Here is a 13,721-nt window from a genome sequence, read left to right as displayed (position 1 = left end):
TGGTACATTTGAAAGTTCAATACCTTAACTGGTACTTTCATCAAAGTTCAGTACCCTCCAAGACACTTAACTCCCCTACTTCAAAGAAAAAGCTTCCCATAAATGATACTCACTCCGTTCTTTTTATTGCTACATTTTTTTAAATGATTTTTTTTTAATTGCTACACTGTTTCAATTTTCCTTATTAACCGTTCAGGCCAACCAAAGAGTTACAATGTTTTTTTTTTTTACTTTTTCCACCAAAAAGTACTCTCTTTTCATTTTTTAACCCCTTATTTTACATTAAATGGGTCAAAAGATAACATTGCTTAAAATCTTATGCAAAACGTAATGTAGCAATTTAAAAAATGGAGGGAGTATATATTGCAAGACACCCTAGAAACGATATGTAGCAAATTTGAGTCACGAGCTAGGATAAGTAGCAGCTAAAAATGGAGTACAACAACTACTGAACTAAGTCACCTTTTTCTTGTTTCTTCCCACTTGTATGAAGTATGAACAAGAGTAACATTCCATTCAACTTAGCTGGTGACATAATGTCATAGCTTTTCTCTAGGAAAATATTGGCACCACGAAATATTGAAGCTATACATGTACAATACAGTACATCTAAAGGTCTGAAATCTGGATACATCTAAGGAACCTACTCATCTATTAACTATCACCAGAGCCAAAAACCGACTGTTTATAGAAACATGTAAGTAAGAAGTCCCAGTTTGTGTATTTGCAAGTCTTACTTGGCTGCAGCACAAGGAAGAACCCATTCCACCAAGTGTGATCTCTGTCGTTGATGCTTCATTTGCCATGCCTGCATGAGCCAATTTCTAAATCAACACTACTCTCATATGACTGACATAGTAAATATATGTTCAACGGATTCAATTTTGTCCATGTTTTAGTTAATTGAACAATACGATAAAACTGTCTTGTTTGTTTATCTACCTTTTTCGTAGCAAAGGGTGGTGTTTTCCAGCAATGTGACTTTGAGTCTTCTGTTTTACTGCAAGACATGACATAACATTAGCTACCTAGTTACTTAAGAGGCAATGATACATTCATGGAGAATAATCCCAACTGACTGGTTTTCTTATAACATTTTCTATCATGGTTCAGTCCATAATAATCTCAACTGGGGGTACGTTTCTCAACATAATCCCCTGACCTGAAATTTTGATTTCAAAGGTCATATAAAGATGTGTCAAACTCTAGTTAGCTACCGCAAGGGGAAGGACAAGAGAGCCCCATAGTTGAGATTATTCATGGGAAATTTTCCTTATGATATATACCAACAGGATAGACAACTCACCCATCTTCATGTCGTGAAAAGTCACTGTTATTGCTGCCATTACTTAAGACGTATGGATAATCAGTGCAGATATAAGTATCGAAAGATGCTTGCCTAATATTCCCTTTTGGCTGGACCTTTAAGCACACTACCTCAGAGGAAGCTTCTGATGATGCCAATTTCTTGCTGAGTCTCATAGATTTAGGGAAGCAATTAAGCTGAGCTTCCTGCTCTTCAACAGTTAAAATCTTGCATCCTTTTTCATGTTCATTCGACATGCTGTCCTGTGAGACTCTCTGTGGAGTGGATGCTCCGGACTTTGCAGTACTTAGTGCATTTCCATCGCTGTTTCGAAGAGTACTAACCATTCTGTGGCTGCAAATATGAGAAACTTGGGACCCACAAGATGAGCAAGTTTCAACATGTTTGTCTCCTGTGAAATTGGAGGCGTCTGACAAACGATCACTCCCACTTTCAGGGGTTTGTGTTTTGTGAATTCTCCGGGAACAGCTAAACAAACTGAAAGATGGTCTCTTGGATTTGGAATAAGTAGGAGACAGATTGATCCTAAGCTCCACATTACATCCTAGTACAGATTGAAGTGAGCTTGCAACAAGTTTCCATGAATTCTCAGCCTTTGATGCATAGTCAGGATGATCAAATTCTAGTTCCGCCACTGCCAGATCTGCGAATGAAATTATATTATATCAATCAAGGCATTGGTGGAAGCTATACTCAGGGATAAGATAGAAGTATAATCAATTGTTTCCCAGGACAACATTTCATGAATTGATCTCGAGCAGAAAACAATTCCATCTTAACCAAAAAATTAGTCTTATGTAAGATCATCAAATCCTTAACCACTTTTAGAAACTGTGAGAGAAATTATCAGAAGATGCTGTATTTTACCTTTCTTAACCCACACGGATGAGAGCTTCCCTCGTCTTCGTAGAAAGATCCTGAGTGAATTTGACTGGCATATTTCAGTGGCTCTGATCCAGATAGATTCAAGAGCTCCGCCACAATCTCCTTGCGCTACCATTTTACGCAATTCATCATCAGCTGCACAATCATATGAGACAAGATGTTTTGATTTTTCTCCAAGGGATGATGTACTGCAACAGTCGCCATCTGCAGCTGAAGCAATTTGAATATTTGGTCAATAATCTCCATGTGACAATGTGGCACTTCAATGAAGCAAGCATGATTTATCAACAATCAGGAAGCAAAACCAACCTTCAGAATTTGCAGTTCTAACAGATAACCTGGACTCATTTGGATCCGAGAAAGAGGGATCTATAGAATTTAGTTGCAAAAGAGCAACAGTAAGCCATGTAGTTTGGTTTTTGGACACTCTCAGCTGTTTTTCACTTTCTGATAGTGTCTTCAACGCATAACGTATCTTCTGCAAGTCTGTCTCTGCTGTAAACACAATCAATTAAACACTAGTCAAGAAAAAACTACTGATCTCAAAAGTCAACTGTTATTCGGATAGCATCAAAAAAAATGTCACGGTCATCTTTTGCAAAGATATCTTTATTATCATAACACAAGTATGGTCACTCATTCACAATATGAGATAGGTTGAGCTCTAAAAGTAAAGCCAACAGTATAAGGGAAAGTATTCCCATTATTATAAACAATGGTCACCTATCTTGTTTTTTGTAATTTTAGCAGACTGATCTTTTAGTTGATAAAGTAACTTAGAAATGTAGGTCTAAGAACCAACAAGTGTTCAGATTAGCTAGTAAAGGTGCTGTTCAAGCTTAACCAGAGGTCTCGGTTTGAGCCCTAAAAAAGCAGCAACACTTCTTGTGGGGAGTGTTCCCCCCCCCCCCCAATAGCATAGGCCTGTCACAGCTCGAATCAGGATAGTCGGAGTCTAGTAGGCTCTGATTATTGGGTGGTCTTGACAAAAAATTAACAAGACTATGCAACTAGTTGGCTGATGTAACAAATGCTTTTTATCCGGGACATGTATGATCCACAATATAGCTAATTGGAGGTTTCCAGCTAGTGTTGACATGCACATTTGGAGTTTTTCTGTTAGTTCAATCAATATCTGGTCCCCTCTAGCCATGTGCACAAGCATGGTCTGAGGAACTGTTAAAAGTAGCATCAGTAGCATCAAGGCTTCAGAAATATAAGAACACCACTGGATAGAGAGTACCCTGGATTGCAAGTAGCCAAGCATGTCTACAAATTCTTAGAAGCAGACGACAAACTACTTTCTTTTTTTTGCATATGTCCCATTTAACTTACACGCATGTTTTCTCAAGAAATTCCTTCGAATTTCAGAATCTTCTTCTTGAAATTTCCCAGCAAGAATATCCATTATGATGTTGGCAAGCTGGGATATGAGTTGCATAGGATCAATCCTTGACCTCATTAGCTCCCTTGCCTTTTTAACTGTATTTGATGTGTCAGCTGACAGAGCGAGGTCAAGTAGATCCACCAGCTCATCATCTGATACAGTTCCAATCTGCATAAATAAAGCATCAAGATTAAAACTGGTCTGAGCACAAAACAACTAGGCAGTAAAAACTAAAAAGTGATTAATACTACTCACAAGTTCGTAGGCCGATGTCAGTGTGATCTTGCTTCCCAGCAAACTCAGCTGATCAAGCATCATCTCAGCATCTCGCATAGAACCATTGGACTTGGAAGCAATGAACTCCAAAGCTGCCTCGTCAAACTCCAATCCTTCTTCCACACAAATTTTTCCTAATCTATTTGCAACATCAACATCCTTTAATTTTGGAAAGTGGTATCTTTGGGATCGTGCAACCACACTTCTTGGCAGCTTATCCGGGTCAGGGGTGATCATAACAAAGACAACATGCCGAGAGAAACTATCCAAGTTGGTCAAAAGAGTTGCCCATGTATCACCTCTAAGCAAATGACACTCGTCCAAAATAAACACCTTAAATCTTGAGGATATTGGAGGCAGAGTAGCAGTTTTAATGAGCGATCTCAACCTACCAGCACGGTTTATTCTAACAGGATCAAGCTCCTTAACATCCCGGCTCCTACCTGCGAAATACAACATACATTCTTGGCATGATCCACATGGTCTTTGCTCCTCTAAGGAGAGACAATTCAATGCAGCAGCAAATATCCTTGAAGCAGAAGTCTTGCCAGCACCTCGAGGACCATGAAATAAGTAGAATGAGGTTATCCTCCCTTTAGAAATAGCACCCAAAAGTGATCTTGCTGCCACACCTTGTCCAACCAATTCATCAAAAGATTTTGGCCTGAATTTTATACTTAAACTCCTAGGACTCTCAGCATATGGAACAATTTCATTGTTAATTTGCTTCCAACTCCTACTGCGTCCAGACATTTCAGTGTCACCTGTTTCCCCTGACATTAGTGGATACTCTTCATTATCAGAAGCAAGACATGGGTCTCTATATCTAGGAGTTCTTGACCAACAACAGGTTATCCCACACCCACGATATTCCCTGTCTAAAGCATCAATCTCGTCGTTTCCAAATAGCGAAGCACTACGTGTAGAACCTTCAAGAAAGGTATCACTAGCACACAGAGATGGACTGCCTGCTCGGCTTACAAAATCACCAACTGACCCACCAACTGATCTCTTACATCCATAAGAATGATTTCTTGTTGATGAATGGACTTTGCCTCCCATAGGAGTACTAGACCTTACAGTTGAACCATTATTCGAATCCACATCCTCAAGCTGATCATTTGATGGGGAAATACAAGCTAAATCTAACCCATTTTCCCTACTATCATCACACTTGCTTTTTGTTCCAACAACTTTGGACCCTGATTTTCCAACACTTTTGCTTATAACTAACTTAGAATGTGATTTCGGAGTGCACTCTTTCGACTCGATTTCCTTCACATTTTCATCTTCTTCTCCACAAGTTCCTAAAATTTTACTTAGATCCCACCCATTATTGCTTGAAACCCCCTCTTGGCAACCATTCCCAAACCTCAGAGAAATCCCATTACATGAATTAGTATCCCAATGCAAACTATCAACTACAGAAGAGAACTTACTCATAGAATTAGTTGATGGATCCCTCAATGACCTCACCCTCCTAAGTGCCACCAGAGTTTTTGAAATGGGTACATCTACCGAATGTCGCCGCCCGTCCATCCTTCAAACAATACCCCAACAATCTATACTTCACAGCAATGTACTTAAACCAGACCTGTAAAATTATAGCAGATTAAGCCAAATGAATCAATACCCACCTCTTAAATTTGACCAAAAAAACACAAACAAACAGAAACATGAAGACATTAAAAGGGAAACACACAAATACAATCTAAAAACATTCATGTAAAGTATAAAAGAGAAGCACATATAGAACAGAACACCCTTTGATCCTATCAAGAATGCAGCATTACCAAAGAGGCAAAAATGGAAAAATAATCAAAACAAAACATAAACTGTAGAAAACAACAATGCACTTATGCACTATTTCTTGTACCTTTCAATGTAGCAGAGGTATTTTTTTTACCCAACTAAACCTCAAAAAAAAAATATACAGATGAAAAAATGTACTGAAATTTGTGTTCTTACAATGAATTAGTTATATTCATCAAATGAGAGGAAAACTACTGCAAGAAAGAGATAAACTTGAGAGGAAAAAATGGAGGAGACATGGAAATGGAATCTAACTAACTTAGAATGACAAAATCATATAGTAAATTGTACCCAAATAAAATACACATAATGAAACGACAAAAAAATGAATTATATAATTTCAAGAATTGAAGTTTACGAGGGCGAGAAAATCGGTGAGAGAAATTTGGGAAACAAAAAAAAAAAAGTAAACCCCTACAAAAATAGCTCTACCTTATTTCAATGCTTGAATTCAAACACTAAAAAACACGGGAAATCAGCTGGTAAGAGGAAGAAGAAGAAGAAGAAATATTACGTTGTTTTTCTTAGTTTAATGTTATTGGTATACTATATTGAATATGAATAATGAGACTTTAATATTCAAATAAAAAACCCATATAATAATAATGTGATGGGGAAGTGAGAAATACAGTGTGATTTAACAAGTAGAGAGAGCAGAAAATTTGAGTACTACCCAGATAGATTTTGCAGAGGTAGGGGAGATATAGAGCAGAAGGGTAATTTGGTAAATTCAGTTTATACTGACAGTTTGAGAGTTAGTTTGGCTTTTTTGTTGGCTAGGCTTAAAAAAATGAAGGTTTTGGACCAGAAAAATCCACGCTCATTTTTGCTGCAAGTAAACAACACTTTTTTTATGCACCAAAGAAAAATAAAAAAAAGAGATAATATAAAAAAATAAAAAATAGTGTAATGATACTATTATGCTAAATTATATAGGTTCTGAAATTCTGACATTTTACTATGCTAAGTTGAACATAATTGAGGTCTGATATAGTATTCATTTGGTTTAGTAGGACCACTTTTATTAGTAAATGATGATGGTTGTCAACATAATTCAAATCCTTTAGTTCAGTGATAAACCAAGTTTCATTGGTTCCTTGCTTCTTTTATAATCCTCTACTTTTTCTTTTAAGGATGGACATTAGCATAAATTACTAAAGTCTATAAAGTTAAGAGGTGTATAATAAAGTATAATATCTTTGCTTTCTCAATGTTGTTCATGGTTATGGTAACACGAGCGCTGATAAGCGCATACCCGTATTTGTAAATACCGGGGCAAAGTTGTAAATAAATACAATTTTTTCTTTTTTCTTTTTTTTTTTTTGGGTTTTTACTTACATATATCCATGATCTGATTCGCATTATAGTTGATCTGATTCACATTGTAGTTGATCTGATTCATATAATAGTTGATCTGATTTCTCTCCTATATGATCAGAGTCAACTTTTTTTGTCTTTTTCTGGCAAAATTACTAACATACCCCGGTATGGACACTGTTGGCCCATACCGGGTATGCGCAAATACTTTCTCATGGTAACACTAAAACCTATAAAGTATAAATCTTGCTCTCATTTTTATCACACTTATTAATAATTATAGTTAATTAGATAAGCGGGTCATGTTTGATATGTGTTATTATGTGGTATATAGATCTCCCCTTTTTTTGTTTGGATCTATTTCATTAAGTTTTTCCATATTTCGCTTCATTCCGTTTTAGTCATGTTTCTAAACAACTTTCTCTTTCCTGTCTAAAAAAGTAAAAGTCAAATAAATAGCTTCAGTTTCATGCAACTGTCTCAATTTTTAAGTTCCTTAATTTATATTAGCAAGAGCCGAGGAAGGTCCTTTTGAAATTGATTGAATATTTTACTTATAATTTAATTATTTTATTTATTTTATTGTTATTTAAGTTAATACACTTTTTAGTTCTTTTGATATTATGATTAAGGGTTTTTTGATTGGGACATTATCCGAATGTTAGTTGAAAAATTCGTAGGGGTAGAGATGGCAATATTTTTTGAGAGCAAACTCTAGACGAATATTTTCTCCGTTTTTTAGATGACCAGTTTTGACTTTTCACACTATTTACATGCAATTAGTAGATTATGGACCAAGGTGTAGGATGAGCATCCTACATCAGCTCCAAAACGCAAGGCAATAAGAATGAAACACACCATTCAATATGCAAAAAAGTAATTGATTTGACAGCTAATGTACATTCCCATTACATCCAGTGTACATGTCAAAAATACAAAAAATAACTGATTTGACATTTACTGTTCACCATTTAATAACTGATTTGATGTCCCCATATACTGTTCACAACTTCTCTCTTTTCCACACTCAACCTCCTTGTACATTATTGGCTTCGTGGTTGTTCATTAACAAAATCAAAATGTACAATGACAGCCCCCCAGCTGAAAGTAACCCGATTCCTGAAGCTGATGTCAAGTGAGTAATTTGCAATCTTTGTACACTGGGTGTGTTGATATTTGTTCACTAATGAAATTCAATATGTACAATTACAGTCTCATACCGAAATTCACCACTTCTCTCTTTTCCACACTCAACCTCCTTGTACATCCTTGGCTTCATGGTTGTTCATTAATAAAATCAAAAATGTACAATGACAACCCCCCAGCTGAAAGTAACTCAATTCATGAAGTTGATGTCGAGTGAGTAATTTGCAATCTTTGTACATTGGGTGTGTTGATGTTTGTTCAGTAATGAAATTCAATATGTACAATTACAGTCCTATACCGAAATATGTCAAGTGAGTAATTTCCATTCTTTGTACACTGGTGTGTTTGATGTTTGTTCACTAATGAAATTCATTATGTACAATTACAATCTCAAACCGAAATTCAATAAAATCACAATGTACATTGATGGTCATTGCTTTGATCACTGAAAATCCCTAAATGTACACTCGTAGATTATTGTACACCAAACCATATGCATTTGTACATTAAACAAATTGTTTCACGTGATGAGAGAGAAAGAGTTGACCCACTTTCAAAAATATTGCCAAAAGTCAGCCACATGGGCAAGGTGTAGGATGCTCATCCTACACCTCGGTGCAGGATCTAATTTGCGATTTACATGTGTAACTTTGACTATGTTTTGTTATTTATATTTAAGAAAAAATATAGTCATGTGAGATATTGTTAAATTCGTCTCAATATATATTTTCATAATATTAACTTTTTGTAACTTTTACTTATTGATAATTAGATATATATAAAGTTTAAAATAGTGAATTGACATGTGTGATCAAGAGAAACGAGTCGATTAAAATAAAACAGAGATAGTATGAAGCAAAGGGTAAATCATAATGCGCGTTACTAATTCTATCTTTCAATATAAGGTTGTGGGTTATATGACAGTTATGTGCTACAACTGTTTTTGATGTTACTCCCTCCGTCTTTTTTTATTTGCTACATTTTGCCATTTAGGGGTGTCTCAATTTATTTGCTACATTTGCAAATATTTCCATATATAGTACATAGGTCCCACACTTTATTTACAAATTTGCCATCACTCCCTTCTTGATTTTGTAAATGTTTCCATATATAATACATAGGTCCCACAATTTACCTATTTGCTTTTTTGTTAATTCCATTTATGTCAATGGTCCCCACTCCCTCCTTGGTCTTTGTGAAAAAGTGCTTGTAGCAAATAAAAAAAGACAGAGGGAGTATTTATTGTTTTAAGATTAAGTTAATAGGTTTGTGGATGACAGGGGGAAAAAATGGTATCTGACAAATTTGGATGTTATTTACCTAGTCTATTATTGAATGGCATTCACTTGAATTGGGATCATTGCATAAACTGTTTGTTTTACCCCATAATTCTAGCAATAGTAGTAGTAAGTAGTAACTATGGACTATGGAGTAGAAGTCGATAATATCTTGTACAGCCATTTTGTTGAAAAAACTAGAGGTAAATAGATGTGTGTTCCCCACAGGCCCACACAAAATACTGAATGGCATTAGACATTAGTAATCACACTAGTTCTACCACCATTATTGGCTAATTGTACAATCTCACTCCAGCAAACTCGAAAAGGAATAAATAAAAGTACCAAAATTCTTTCGGGTAATTTTGAGACGCATCAAGACTCAAGAGGAACATATTAGTTGCCTTTCTAAATCTTCTTAGAAAATTTGAATTAATCACTCCCAAATATCGAACTTGTGACAAAAATATTCTCAAATATGATCTTTTATTGTTCAGTTCTAACCCAATTTTGAAGGGTATTTTACAATAATAGTCTCAGCAGGTAAACGTTGCCCAAAAAAAAAATTGTCATAGTTGGCACCGATTAAATCAATTTTTCCAATCTTTTTCCTTTTTTCTTTCTCTTTGTAATTGATAACACTTTTTCTGAAGGTTAAACACTTTTGAAACCAATTCTAAATTTCAAAACCTTTCTTTATTTTTTTCAAATCCTCAAATTTTGATTAGCGATGTATTTTTGTATGATACATATGGACAATACGTACCAAGAATCCTTGGGTTCAATGGTATGGCTTCATACTTCCCGCATGGATACCAAGATTCAAATCTTGGTGAAAGCAAAATTTTCAAAATTGGTGTGTATGGGGGTTTGGAGCTTGTTGGACCTTTGGGTGAGTGGCCCTGTGCAAGGGCTGCCCAGAAGATTTTATCTTACCACAGGATTTTCGAAAGTCCCAAAACAAATATGGACAGTATGTATGTAAGTATAACAGCTTGAAAATCTCTGAGTTTAGCTCGTTTCTTTTCTTTTTGAGGGGGAGCTCGTGGTGCAGTTTATGATAAATCTATAAGGAAAATTGTTAAATTTGGAAAAAAAAATGGCTTTCTTTTTGCTTTTTACATGACCAAAAATATAACAAAAGTGTGGCAAATGACTTTTAGACGCTGAAAAAACACATTTATAAGTAAGATCATCATACCAACTAATAATTAATAGTAAACTAGTAATTGTCAGCCCGCTATATCTAATTCAGGTGTATCTCTATTACATAAGGGAAGGGGGACCTATGGTGTCCTTTTTTGAACTAACTAATTTGCCCCCCTTCCCTTTCAATATTACAATTCTCTATTACATCAAACAAAGCCACGGGTATTAGACAGCAAATCAAACTTTACAAAAATTAAGCAAATCACTTAAATCACTCACAAATCACTTATATCAGGATATAAATGAGAAAATCACGTTAGAAGAAATTCACAAATCACTGAACTTTACAAAAAAAAATAAAAATTAACATACAAATCACTGTTCTAAAAAACTCACAAAATTAACTCACAAATCACTTACAGTAGTCTCAATACATAAAAAAACATTCACAATCAACACTTACAATTGTTCTCAAAAACTCGCAAAATTCAATACCTATACACAAACACAACAATACACAAACAATTGCAAAAAAACATAAATTTCACCGGGAATATCGCGCATTTGACCATTGACGATTTTCAATCTTCCAAAAAGGTACACAATTCTTTCAATCTTGCAATTTATTTCAAATTAGTTGAAAAAAAATAGCAATTTTAGGCGTAATTATTACTAACAGTGGAATTACATTAACAGTGAAATTAAGCACCAAGATAAAAGGGTGATAATAAAAAAAATTCGCCAACGACTTTTGCAAAAATCAAATTTCGGATAAAAAATTACATTAACAGTGAACTTAAGCACCAAGATAAAAGTATAGATTTTTTGTTATTTCAAAAACAAAAAAAAACATGTTAAATCACTGAAATTAACGATTTTTGTTATTTAAAAAAAAAAACAACGATTTTTGTTATTTCAAAAAAAAAAAACACCGATTTTTGTTATTTCATGTTAAAAGTATAATTTTCTAGATTTAAAATATATTTATGAGTTTGATTTAAAACAATGAGTTTAGCGAGGGAGGAGCCCGAAAACTCACCTTTAATTTCTAGATTTCAGAAAATAAAATGTTCATGATAAAAGTACAATTTTCTAGATTTAAGTGTAATTTTTGAGTACATGATAAAAGTATAAAATTCTAGATTTTTGTTATTTAAAAAAAAAATAGTGAAATTAAGCACCATTTTCAGAAAAAAAAAAGGTCTTTTATACAATTTAACTTTAATTCATTTTCATGTTAAATCAGAAAAAAAAATAAAAGTAACGATTTTTTTAATTTCAAAAAAAATCCAATTTCAAACTCTGACAGAAAATTTCAAATTTAAGTTTGTGAAATCATAATTTATATGTTAGGCAAGGGGAAAAAAATGAAAAAGATTTTTACTATTCGGATTATATTTTGGAAACATTGATTTATAATTTTCGGATTAAAACAAACATTACATTTTCTGGCGAATTACCTTTCCTTCAGATAAAATCTACTGTTGCATGCTTAATACTTGAAATAGTTGATTTGATGAGCTGGGTAGTGGTGGTGGTGAGGTCGAACATCTTGCCGAGTTCGCCGGATTTCTTGATGTCGCCACCAGTGTAGGGTACGACACGAGCAGTCATTGTTGGTGGGCGTTCTTTGGGTTGGGAATCGGGCCGGCCCGTAACGTAGATCCCATTGCTGAGCTTGTGAGATTGGGTACGACTTCCCATGAATTAAAAAGAAAGAGGAGAGAGAGAAAATGAGAGGTGAATGAAAATGGTGGAAAGTGGAAAGAAGTGAGAGTGATGAGGGTGGGTGAGGTGAGGGTGAGGAAAGGAGAAGAAAGAAGAGTTCTTTATTTTTGTTGTTGTTATTGTTGAGTTGGGAGTCGGTGAATGGGAGTCGGTGAATGAAAATTTTTCTCTATCACCATTCCCATAGAGATGGATGTATGGTGTGAGTTAGTTGGAGGGAGAGTGTGTGTGAATGTTGGGAGTCCGCGAGATATGCATCAACGATACCAAGATGCAATGGCTTTGGTGCACAAATTTGGCAAGCCAGACATATTCCTTACTATGACGTGCAATCCGTCGTGGTCAGAAATAGTAGCAGAATTACTACCTGGCCAACAACCTCATGATCGTCCAGACTTGCTAACAAGGGTATTTCATGCCAGACTCGAGGAGTTAAAAAAGGATGTGTTAGAAAGGAATGTTCTGGGAAGGTAGTTGCTTATGTATATGTGATTGAATTCCAAAAACGAGGGCTTCCACATGTTCATATGTTACTAATTCTTGACCAAAGTGACAAGCTTGCCACTCCTGATGATTACGATAAAATAGTGAGAGCAGAAATTCCTGACCAACAACAAGAACCAGAGCTCCATAAAAGGATTCTTAAACACATGATTCACAACCCATGTGGTGTCCAGAATCCACGTTCACCATGCATGAACAAGGGAGTTGTAAGAAGGGGTTTCCTAAGTCATTCTCTAATTGTACAAAGCAAGGAAATGACTCATATCCCATCTACCGTCGGCGTCAAGATGCTCCACCTGTACTATTACGTGAGAATTCACGAGTAACTGTAGATAATCGGTGGGTAGTTCCATATAACCCGTGGTTGTTGAATAAGTATGATTGTCACATTAATGTAGAGATATGCAGCAGCATTAAGTGTGTCAAATATTTATACAAATACATCCATAAGGGTTCTGATAGAGTTTCCATGGAAGTTCATAAAGGGGATGAGATTGCATTCGTATGCAAGATGGATTTGTGCACTTGAAGCTATGTGGAAATTTTACAAATTTCCAATGACTCGGATGAACCCGTCTGCAAGTTCACTTGCCAAACATGCACCAAGTTAGATTCGAAGGAAACCAGCCTATCGAAAGCATTTTGGCTGACCCAAGGAACTCCAAAACAATGTTGACTGAGTTTTTCAAGATGAATTCAGTAGATCCTGAAGCCAGAAATTACTTATATAGAGAATTTCCAGAAAAATATAGATGGATTAATTCCACGCGAGAGTGGCGCCGAAGGAAAACCATGCAGAGAGTAATTGGTCGATTGTATGTAGCTTCGCCTCTGGATGTTGAAAGGTTTTACCTAAGAATGTTACTAAACCATGTCAAAGGGCCCCAATCATATGATCATTTAAGGACTGTCA

At 35.3% G+C, this 13,721-nt stretch overlaps 1 protein-coding gene across 5 annotated transcripts; it reads right to left on the bottom strand.

Moving 5' to 3' along the window:
* Positions 1-449: 449 nt before the first annotated feature.
* On the bottom strand, positions 450-6,645 carry LOC104908549 (protein STICHEL-like 2). Of its 5 annotated transcripts, none has more exons than XM_010697670.4 (8): positions 6,361-6,645; positions 3,855-5,469; positions 3,548-3,767; positions 2,522-2,707; positions 2,195-2,422; positions 1,307-1,970; positions 943-1,000; positions 450-808 (listed from the first exon to the last, which is right to left on the bottom strand). In XM_010697670.4, exons 2-8 carry the CDS (start codon positions 5,412-5,414, stop codon positions 734-736), a joined length of 2,991 nt encoding a protein of 996 aa, XP_010695972.1. In that variant the 5' UTR covers positions 5,415-5,469; positions 6,361-6,645; the 3' UTR covers positions 450-733. The 5 variants fall into 5 exon arrangements, with proteins under 5 accessions (XP_010695972.1, XP_010695969.1, XP_010695970.1 ...); XM_010697667.3 differs by lacking the exon at positions 6,361-6,645 and adding an exon at positions 6,120-6,351; XM_010697668.2 differs by lacking the exon at positions 6,361-6,645 and adding an exon at positions 6,202-6,349.
* Positions 6,646-13,721: the final 7,076 nt, after the last annotated feature.

This window comes from Beta vulgaris, chromosome 7 (genome assembly GCF_026745355.1).
Source record: "Beta vulgaris subsp. vulgaris cultivar EL10 chromosome 7, EL10.2, whole genome shotgun sequence".
In the NCBI taxonomy this organism is placed as follows: Eukaryota; Viridiplantae; Streptophyta; class Magnoliopsida; order Caryophyllales; family Amaranthaceae; genus Beta; species Beta vulgaris.
The sequence above is the reverse complement of the archived record's forward strand: the minus strand, read 5'-3'. Positions and strand labels throughout refer to the sequence as shown.